The sequence below is a fragment of the Poromitra crassiceps genome (assembly GCF_964638095.1).
Source record: "Poromitra crassiceps genome assembly, chromosome: 22".
NCBI lineage: Eukaryota > Metazoa > Chordata > Actinopteri > Beryciformes > Melamphaidae > Poromitra > Poromitra crassiceps.
Window position 1 is genome coordinate 10,674,214 of NC_139647.1, and position 11,574 is coordinate 10,685,787.

At 42.9% G+C, this 11,574-nt stretch overlaps 1 protein-coding gene across 2 annotated transcripts in view; it reads right to left on the reverse strand.

Moving 5' to 3' along the window:
* Positions 1-11,068, reverse strand: part of micu1 (mitochondrial calcium uptake 1) — a 53,920-nt gene extending 42,852 nt beyond the window's left edge. The window contains exons 1-3 of one of the 2 annotated variants that reach the window (XM_083657994.1): positions 10,936-11,068; positions 4,243-4,410; positions 1,231-1,423 (exon numbers count right to left, since the gene is read on the reverse strand). In XM_083657994.1, coding sequence (XP_083514120.1) covers positions 1,231-1,423; positions 4,243-4,406 — 357 coding nt within the window. In that variant the 5' untranslated portion in view covers positions 4,407-4,410; positions 10,936-11,068. The remainder of the gene's footprint in view (positions 1-1,230; positions 1,424-4,242; positions 4,411-10,935) is intronic. The other variant, XM_083657993.1, reaches the window with a different exon arrangement.
* Positions 11,069-11,574: the final 506 nt, after the last annotated feature.

Below are 11,574 nucleotides of genomic sequence, written 5' to 3' on the forward strand. Positions count from 1 at the left end.
GTTACTCATGTAGGAACTAGCTAGCAGCTAGCGGGTGTAGTTCGGTCAAAAGAAAATAGTTCCTCCATGAAACTGCTCATAACAAGGTCTGTGGATTATCTTGAGTAACCGGGTCATGATTTCTGGAAAGAGACATTGCTGTTGAGTTTATCAAATGTATTTCTTTGGCACTTTGAGCACCACAAGCCGAGTGCCATCCAGTTCCATTGTATTGGAGAGAAGGCAGAGACTCTGCGGCCGATATCTCCAAAAGGCAACTAACACAAACCGATATAGATGGATAAATAGCACTACAGGTGAGAGGGAAAATATGTATTTTGGATTTTAGGGTGAGCTGTCCCTTTAATAACCTCAATGAAATCTTTTGGCTGCTACATGTGTGACAGTAGAAATTAGGGGTGTCACGATACACTCAGTTCACGATACGATACGTATCACGATACTGGGTTCACGATAACGATACGATACGATACGATTTTAACAATATTTTTTTAAACTTGAATAATGACAATATATGACTGGAAAAGTAGTATTTTATTTGAAATGCACAAATACAAAACATGCTGTTGTGGGAAATTGTTATTACAATAACAACTAGAAAAAACATGAGATTGGAGATAAGGCTTATCTTGAAATAGAATGAGTTACACCGTCACTTAGATTTACTTTGAACTAAAAGGTTTCTCAGCAGTATAAATTCTCATTATGCATCTTCAGTTTTTCTTCAAACTCAAACAACAAGACTTTTCTTAGTCTATTTTTTATGCATCTTCAGTTTTTCCTGTCAAGTAAACAGTTTTGCCAGAAACTCAATTGAATGGTTTCTCTCCTGTATAACTTCTCATGTGTCTCTTCAGAGACTTGTTCAACTGAACTACTTTCCACACATTGAACTTCAACAAACAAAGACGTTTCTTTGACTATTTTTGAAAAAAAAAAAAAAAAAAAAAAATTTTTTTTTTTTTTTTTTTTTTCACGATATGAGATTTCATCTCAACGATACATATCGTGACGTTTTACTATCGCGAAATTTCGTGGGACGATATATTGTGACACCCCTAGTAGAAATGCATGCCGATTAGGTTTGCGCGTTTCCATAAAATATCCAGTCAAAATACACTGACGCTTGCTTATTGGACATTGATTGGGAGTGCTCCGAAAACCCTTCCTGGAGATCAATTCAATGGCAGACGTGATGGAACGGATGACTGTTTATTGTTTATCGATTACCTTGCGGTCACGGAATCCCGAGCGTGGCTTCTTCTTTTTCCCCTCACCGCCGCCCGCTTCTTCCCCCTCATCTCCACTGCTGCTGGCCTCCACCGACTTCTCAGACTCCGCCTCCGACTCCGACGCATCCTCCGCCTCCTCGCCCGCTGGTTGCTCGGCGTGTCGGACGGAAGGCCCTGCGTCTGCGTACGCTCTGCATTTCAACAACAAGCAGACACAGTTCACATGAATGAACACCAGGGGGACCTGCTGGGAGGTCTCCATGTCCTTTGGCATGGGGGTGGGGCTAATTAAAAAGTAGGTTAAGGCTAAGGAGAGTTCAGAGAGAGTGACAGAGAGAGATTGTGTGCTGCACTGTGTGTGCCATTGTTTGTGCATGTGGAGAGGTTTACCATGGCAAATTCCCACTTGGGGCATTTTCTAACTAAATTGAAAATTGGAATAATTGTAATAAATAGCTGGATCCCGTCTGGGGGACGTAGGCTGAATAATTCCGTTTAATGAGACAGGGGGACGAGGGCGCAGGGTAAAGGCTTGCAACGGTCTCATCCCGTCAGTCTCCAAAGCCCCGAGGCACCATCCATCATGCTGCTGCCTCCTTCACCACAGTCATTCTGTCCCCAAAGACCTCTCACATCCACACCTCGCCTTCTGCTCCGGCTTAACTAAACACAAGCCTTGTTAGTACCAGTGCCATCTCACATCCACATTAGAAGGTGGTGGCTTGGAAGGTCAAAGGAACGTGACTTTAAAAGAGTGATTAACTCCACAACAACAGAATACAAGAATGAAAGTGACCTTTTAAGTCTTCAGGCTTTAGTCTTTTAGTCGTTAATCTAGGACTATGCTGGATATATAGTGTGTATTAAGAAACCATCCTCCTGAAACATCATCATATCAATCCAGATATCACACATTCTGGGTGCCAGGGTGGACTAGCGCTTAAGAGAAACTGTCCTTCAAGCAGAGGACTACGGTAGGGCCATATGATTTGAAAAATTGAATCAACTGTAAAATAATTTGTCTGAAATTGATAGAAGTAGGCCTAATTAACGAAAGCAAAAGTAGATCTAATTATTGTAGTAACCGAAATGATTTCATAATTATTGTGCTTGCAGATAGGCAAGCACAATCTTAGAATCTCTCATACTTATTCTTTTTCTTTTTATTATTATTTTTCTTCTATCCAAAAGTTTGCTTCACCATTTCTCCTACAGTTTTCACACTACACAGACATGGGAGACATCAAAACGTGCGGCTCATTGAGGAATCGTGTGCATTTGGATTGCTAAGGGTTTCGTTCGCCGGTTTTCGCGATATTGGCGTTAACGTACGATTTTTTTCCCCATTCACTTGAATGGGGTTTCGAAATCGTTGGCATTAAATTAGCTCTAGCTCAGACACCGTATGACCTGCTATTACCAAACTTTGTAGGTAGGTTTACAGAGTCACCTTTTACTCTGTGCGGGAAAATTGTAGTATTTGACCAGATGGTGGCGCTATAACAGCCGTCCTTACGTTTTGGTCCATAACTTTTGAACTGTAAGGGCTACATTCAAAATTATTTTTTCCCTGGATTCCTTGGGTTATTCCGCATCTGCTGATATAGGCCCCGCCCATTTCCGTCTAACTAGATTTTCCGCCATTTTGAATTTTGTCGAAAAGCGTTTTTTCGCTATTTCTCCTTCAAATTTTGCCCGATCTTCACCAAACCACATCACAGAGCGTGTGTGGACTGTCCCGCACAAAACTTATTTTGCGTTTTTTTGAAATTCCGCACCGTTGCGATATAATCGACCTCCAAATTTCTGTGGGTGGGGCCTATTTCACAAAGATCGTCCGATGCTAACCAAACTTGGTACAGGTGTGGACGGATGTACTCTGAGCCTATAGGACAACTATTGTGTCATTTCGCCTCTAGGGGGCGCTATAACAGCCATCCTTACGTGTTGGTCCATAACTTTTGAACCGTAAGGGCTACATTCAAAATTCTTGTTTCCCTGGATTCCTTGGGTCATTCCGCATCTGCTGATATAGGCCCCGCCCATTTCCGTCTAACTAGATTTTCCGCCATTTTGAATTTTGTTGAAAAGTGTTTTTTCGCTATTTCTCCTTCAAATGTTGCCCGATCTTCACCAAACCACATCACAGAGCGTGTGTGGACTGTCCCGCACAAAACTTATTTTGCGTTTTTTTGAAATTCCGCACCGTTGCGATATAATCGACCTCCAAAGTTCTGTGGGTGGGGCCTATTTCACAAAGATCGTCCGATGCTAACCAAACTTGGTACAGGTGTGAACGGATGTACTCTGAGCCTATAGGACAAATATTGTATCATTTCGCCTCTTGGGGGCGCTATAGCAGCATTCAGTACCTGTAACACCATAGCATCCAGTTAATACACCCTTGCAACGGCCTAAACACGTCCTAGCTACACATCGCCGATTGGGGCTGTATTGATACTGGATGGGAGGGCGGGGTCTAAGGCAGGGGCGGTGCAAGGGGGGCGGAGCGTCACGCGGGAGCAAGCACAATCAAATTTGCTTCAGCAAATTTAGCCCGTTCTAGTTGTAAAATAGGCCTAGAGAAATGATTCCGTTTTGGATTGGGGTGTTACCTTACCTCCCCTCATAACTTGGTTTTCACTTTGAGAAACATGTCGAAGAGGCTGTCTGAGAGAAAAAAGTCGGTAAAAAAGAAAAAAAAAAAAAACCCCGATCCTAACCCCTAAATTAAAATGGAAAAAATAAATGGGGGAAAAATGAATACAATGGATTTCATATGGCCCTAGACCAATGTTGAAGCTCTGGTGTTGGCAAGCATCTGCCCATCTTTGAGCAAGACACTGAGTCACTAACAGCTCCAGGTCCGCTACTATTATCCACCTGACCCTGTGCTCTGACCTTCGTGGAGAGGGGCAGCAAAGAGATGATTTCCCTGTAGGAGTCAATAAGGCACGCATTATTCTTTGGATAGTCCAAAAAATAGTCCAAAGGTGGATTAAACCACTACCTTGTCCAGAGGAGTCCGGCGCCAGCAGACACGCCAGTCACCCCGGCCAGCGCTACCAGCATCAGCCTCCTCCGGCCAGACCCGTGCGTCGCCCCACCATGGTAGCGCCGCAGCGACTGCACCAGCCCCACCGAAGCTGCCGACAATGCCCGCAGGCGGAACATCCTGCTGGAGACAAGAGAGCGGGCATGTTTCAACACAGAAAGCTTACCTAGAACACTCACATTGGGAATTTGATTGCATCTCCAGATTTATCAAGGGCTTAATGTAGAACTCGAAGAGAAGATTAGAGATGTTCCACAGTTTTGTTTGGGTTGCGTTTGGTCCAGCATGTGATGGCAGCAGCAGAAGAATTCATTCTTGATATAGCAACACAGCTGAATTACGACGAGCACATATTGCATCATATAAGTAGATTAATCTGCTGCCTTTGTGATATATAAATAATGTAATCTGGGAGAACATAACCGTTTGAAATTGAAATTACACAACAATATTATCTCTTCTGAATGCCAGGGAGACGTGCAAGTTGGCACACGGCGACCCACTCCTCTCTCCGGCTAAAGGATTTAGAGAATTTGCCCCAAAAACTAATTAACACTCCTCCAAAGAGGCAAAGCGTAAAACAATAGTCGTGCACTCTTTGGATCTGTCTTGCACCGGCACTGCATGCAAATCTTTCACCTTGGCAGTAATAAATGTGCAAAATGTCCTGGAATCTTCACACAGAAACACCAATTAGGATAACAACAACTAATTGCCACCAGTTCAGCTAAGCTCCGAAACTTCATTTCCGACCAGGCTGTCGCTTAATTCGTCAGTGTCACGGAAAGATGACTATTAATTAGGTAAGGGGGCGGGGCTACTGGCGTGCATCGGTGACTCCGTCCCGTGTGTGCACTTTTCAATGCCAGGGATGGAGGAGTTCACTCCACCGAGACCTGAAGCTGCCACCTGTCGATATCCCATTAACAATTCAGACACCGATGGTCACACGATTCAGCAGAAAGAAAAAGGAAGACATGGCATATTATGCTAATTGGGAGTGCTGCTCAGCGGCCTGGGACAGTGCTGTGGGGACTGAGAGAAAAAACACCCTCTTGAGTCTGAATCGAAGCAAGCTCTTGAGTGTAACACAAGTTGTTTCGAAATTGGGAGGCAGATTGGTGAAAGACCGGGCCCCAAAGACAATTACAGCAACCGGAAAGACTAATAACCGCTGTCTCTCCATGCAACAGTGCCACCCGTAATGGTGTGAATTTTCAGTCGATGAGGTTTACTGTTTCTAGTTTAGTGGGCACTTTAAACAACGCAAGACTGAATAATAGGGCATAATAAAATGACCGACCTAAGGAGGATTTCTAAATAAGAGAACTTGTCTTGGTGATGCTTGTATGCTTTAGTGTGATCTGCTTGATTTGCATTCAGCCCTCCAACAGAAGCGTGTCCTGGCAGAAACAGTCAGCCTTCCACCAACAGAAGCGTGTCCTGACAGAAACAGGCCTACACAGTGCACAAGAGCACAGAGACACACACTTTCTCCTGCATAGATAGAATAATTGTGGTTCTAGCCACGCCCCAAAGGCCTGATATATTTGAGTTCAGGTCAGGACAACCCTGGCTGCATACTAACCTGATACAAACTCAAAATCAAACATTTTGTATAATTTTTAGATTTAGATCATTTCAAAGTTAAAGTCCCACATCTGTACCTTTGATTGGCTTCCTTTCTAAAACTTGTGGTGCTGTAAAAAAAACACCTTGCTCCATAAATTCTGACAATGACTGATATATTTGAGATCGGGAGGACAATTCTGACTATAATTATACACCAAACTCAAAATCAAGCATTTTTTTTACCATATCAATTTAGAGAATTTCAAAAAGTCATACATTTGTACGTTGAAATGGCTGGATGGCTGAAACTTGGGGTGCTGCGCAAAACACATTGCTCCACAATTTCTGACAATGACTGATAGTGTTCAGGAACCCTGACTGACACTAACCCAAAAGTCAAATGTACGCACGACAGTAAGCATGATCAGCCCGATCATGCTTACCGACGTGCTTAGTCACCCCCCAAAGGCCCGTTCTGACTCTGTCTGAGCCAGGAAAAACCCTGAGACAGAGAGAGAGACCCAAAGCACAGATCTGGCTTGGACTCTGAGCAGCCAGCTGAGATCAGCCCATTTAGGCTAGAGTGAGTAATGCCCTTCTGGGCCTCCGACACACGTCTAGTATGGAGTTAGAATTATTCATTTTCAAGTCAGCTTTGCCCATCATCTATAAAGTGCAAAAGCCCGAGTTAGGGGGGCCTCAGAGCTGTGCCTGTGTTGTAGAGAAAATTGATTTTTTTTTTTTTACAGCTGGGGCACATGAGGCTCTCCTCCTCATCAGCCTCTCAGAAGTTTTCTATCAGGCAAGGGACTCAGGGAATCTGAAGGTTCTCTTGTATGAAAAGCGGCCAGCCATACTACAGCTGAACCTAGCCGTTCATCTGTATTCTCCAGGCCCCAGCTCTCAACACGACCTCCTTATTACTAGGGATGGTCCGATCCGATACTCAGTATCGGTATCGGAGCCGATCCGACCAAAAATTAACTGGATCGATATCGGAGAGGAAAAAGAAGTAGAATCCGATCTGATCAATGATTATAAAGCTGAAAAGCTGTGCTAAACAAACATTAATATCTCTATAACGATACATCACATCGCTTATATTTTGACTTTCTGAGTGTTAGCAGAAGTAGCTAAAAGGGTACCATCCATGTACAGTATAATATATGTACTGTATGTAGTGTTAAAGTTGTGTGAACTGTCGCACTTTTAAAATGTGTGGATTTAGTCAAAAGCACAGCCTGCTAGATTGAGACACACTCAAGGCTGGCTCCATATGGTCCCATTATAAAGGCTGAAGAAAGCATAAAACATAAACTGTGATTTCTAAAACAGTACAAAAGATAAATTAAAGCTGAATTAAGAGTCACCAGTAATTCGTTTAAATTGAGTGTCTTAAAGTATGAAGGAGCCGTTAAGAGTTCAGAGAGGGTGTGGTTTCACTGTTTAAAAGGAACGGCAGTTGTCCCCAGAAGCTGTTAAAGCCATTTGTATGTAACCAACATCCTGATCCCTCGTATTAGCATTAGCACGCTATGTAGAATTACAGCCAAAGCCGAGCATTAAACATGCTACGATCAAAGACCACCGATCAGGACCCCAGGAAGACGAGAGGTACATATGTGTGCTTCTAATGGGGATCCTCACATAAACTAAACTAAACTAAAGACTTGTGAGTGGGAGTTTTTCTTCGGTGTATGCTTTACCCGTTTTCATCAAGCCTCAACCTTCAGGTTTATAATGCCACCTTCTTGTTGATGTCTCAGGTATTATCCTAAGTGGACCAATCACAATCGCAAACCACCTCCAGCGTTTCAAAGCTGTGTACTGTATACTGTATGTGTCAAAGTGTATATTAGAAGCTGGGAAATAACCATCTCCCTTGGCCATTAACATCCCCCTCCAGCTGAGCTTTGTTCAAAACTACTAGGAACTTGAACATTTCCCTCCTCAAAACAAGGATAGGGCAGCATCATCTCAACAGCCTGGGGCAGTGAAAAACCATGTTTGTACCCTCAGTTCACTTTCAGACTATTGGTACCTTCCTCTGATGTGGTACTAAATGTTATTAAAGCCTTTTCTGTTGCTCAGGGATGTTGTTCCTTCCTCCAAGCTGTAAATAGAAACAGAAAGAGCCTGGGGGATTGAAAATGGTTATTTTACACCATAATGATAAGAGGATATGAGGAACATTATATTTTCCTTATTACATTCTCATTGGTGTCCAATTATCTCACTATAATATATGCAACCGTGCAAGGCCAAATTGCTACTGGCGTTTTTATTTTACCACCCTCCCCTTTACCTTTCTCTCTCTGGAGGTAAATGGTAAATGGACTGCATTTACATAGCGCTTTTATCCAAAGCGCTTTACAATGTGCCTACATTCACCCATTCACACACCGTCGAGGCGGCAAGCTGCCACGCAGGGTGCTGGCACAGCCATCGGGAGCAATTCGGGGTTCAGTGTCTTGCCCAAGGACACTTGGACATGCGGACTGGAGGAGCCGTTGATCGAACCACCAACCTTTTGATTAGTGGACGACCCGTTCTACCTCGTGAGCCACAGCCGCCCCACAGCCGGATGTATATAGTTATCTGTTTCTTTTTCTCAAGGTTATTCCCTGAAAATGAAAAGAAATTGACTTTGAATCCCCCTGAATGATAAGGCAAAGAGACTATATTTTTGCTACAGGATACTTTTTCTATTTTTGAATTTTATTTTTGGTTACATAGGAACAAATTAAAAATTTGGGGCAGGTTGATGTGGAGTGATTTAGTGCAGGCCATGGCATAGTAGTATGTTGTAATGCACCGGTTTCTCAATGTAGAAGCATTGAGAAAAAGATGTGGAAAGAGCCTATACCACACTAGGCCAATTTGACAATGCAGTGACTTAGAAGAGTGTTCTGCTGGGAAATCTATATTTTACCAACTTAGGCCGAGAGTCCAATAGTGTTTTTTCCTGAGCGCAGCGCCCTTTCCTCATTAAAAGCAACGGGAGGCGGCCGTGGGCTGCACAAAATGCGGCCACAGACAGAGTGTTTTCATCAGAGCGGAGTGCTTTCAAAAGTTCTGAAATGTTGAACTTTTCAGAAAAGATGACGTGAACCGCTTTTTCCAGCCAACCAATTGCAGTGATGGAGACGCTGGCTGTTTCTCATACCGTGTATAGCAACAACAATATGGAGGAAAGTCAAAGTGCTGGTGGTGGAGAAATAGAATGTTGAAATGATTGAATTGACGTTACTGTAACAGCAATCTCATGGATACCGGACATCTATTGGAAATATCTGGTAAGCCTTTGCTTGTTCCACAACAATGTATTGTCTGCTAGAAGTGCTAACCAACTTGTTTGTGAGCTATAGCAGCAGGTGACCTTATCATCTGCTTTGATTTCTCCTCAGAAAAAGCGCTCCAGGCAGAGTTTTTTCCACACCAAAGAAATACAGAAAAATGCTACGTGGACCCAAGCCCTTAGATCAGTGGTAGCCAACCAGTCGCCCGCGGGGTGGCGCTGTGGCGCCCGCAAGCCACGTTCAGAAAAATGTTTTTTTTTACACAAACAAGACAAAACAGACAAACAGGCTCAGCCACAGGGGAAAGAAAGAAAAAACAAAAAAACGAAACAAAAAAATATAATCAGAAAAATTAATTTTTTATTTGTTTTTCTCCTCCCTTCCCACAATAACACACAAATGTAGAAAATAATTTGTTTAACAATGCATACGTTTTAAAAACGTTTATTGTCTGTGTATAATTTATTGTCTGTGTATAATTAATTATTGATTAACTATTTTGATCCGCCTGGGCTGGGGTCAAAGTTTAGTTTTACGTTACGTCACTACGTCATTCACTCTGCGACAGTGCGACTGCCAGCTGCCAATGATTATATCAGTCGGCTAAGATAAATGATGGAACGCAAGAACAATGGCAGAAAAATGAAAGAAAAAACATTACCAATTTCAAGAGGAGTGGGAGGAAGAGTTCTTCTTCACAACAGTGAAAGAAAAGAGTGTATGTCTCGATTAAATGCATAATACTCATTATTTAAAGGTAAATCGAGCAAATTTCAACAGGTAGCCCCCGACATGACTCTCTACCCTTCAGGTAGCCCTCGACCTCAAAAAGGTTGGTGACCCCTGCCTTAGATGTTAACAAAGATGCTACTGAGCGAGTCAAACATTGCTTTGGCTGCCTTGTATATGTTGGCAAAGGTGGCATGCACTGGTAAACTAACAGGATCATGGTGAAATTACCTAAACAGAGCTGGCAGCACAGCTGACACAGAGCACAGAATGGAGCCAACATAATCCAGTAGCTCCCAAACTGCGGTCCATGGACCCCCATGGTCCATGAGGGAATTCCAGGGGGTTCCCCAGAAGAATTTTGAATAATGTACATGAAATGTAATGTTACCTCATGCACTATACGTTTTCATAACCAGACACTGTTATTTCTCTCTACTGTTATTATCTAACGGCACCCACCTACTGTACTACAACACAGACTGACAACACAAAGGACAACCCCCTTATCACATGGGGGTGTACGGTAAGGTATCTGTGACTTGGGGTCCTTAACATGGAAACTTTTCCCCTTGCCTTTTTTGTACATCATCGTTATTGGCTGGCCACCACCAGGGACAATGAAGAAACCAACGCTTGTTCATGTTTCTAACGCTACATAATGTACATGATGCAGCAAACAGTTGGGCCAAGACAGTAACACGTTAACGTAGCTAAACCTTGTTGTTGTTGTTGTTGTTGTTGTTGTTGTTGAACAACCTGCCGTGAAATCGTTGTCTATCATGCAGGAGGGTATGCTGCTGTAACGTATTCAAAGTGAGCCCAAACATAAACATGTTTTTGTGTTACAACATCTTAATCTTAGCGTTTGCTGGCAGGCATAGCGAGTTTATCAGTAGCTAGCTGTCAGATAACGTTACCTATTTGGGAGGACAACTAACGCTAGCTACCAATCAAGCTAACAGTGGCTAACTGTTAACGCTAACGTTAGCTCATTCGTTGACTGCTTCATAAGCGGTGTCGGCTAGGAAGCGACTTGGTTACTCACATTCGTTTAGACACAAACGCGTAGTCAGTCCAAAATGACAATTTCTTCGACGTTTCAAAATGCGTTTTCTCTCTCTTGCCTCCGTGCTGTAGCCAGGGATGGAGCACCAGTTCCGTGTCCAGACAGCAGCCCCGCCCCCTCCTCTGCGCACTGAAAGCGGGGCGGGGCAGTGAAAAAAGAAAAAGAAACAGCTAATTTATAAGGCATAAAGATTATTATCATCTTAAAAATGTGGGGAAACTTATTTAATATACCATCTATGGAGAAAACTCAGACACAGCAGGCTCAGACACATACAAGCAAGAAAGACAGAGGTTATGTTGCCCATTTTCAAAACAAATAATTATTGTGCTTGCAGATAGGCAAGCACAATCTTAGAATCTCTCATACTTAATTTTATTTATTATTGTGCTTGCAGATAGGCAAGCACAATCTTAGAATCTCTCATACTTATTATTCTTTTTATTATTTTTCTTCTATCCAAAAGTTTGCTTTGCCATTTCTCCTACAGTTTTCACACTACACAGACATGGGAGACATCAAAACGTGCGGCTCATTGAGGAATCGTGTGCATTTGGATTGCTAAGGGTTTCGTTCGCCGGTTTTCGCGATATTGGCGTTAACGTACGATTTTTTTCC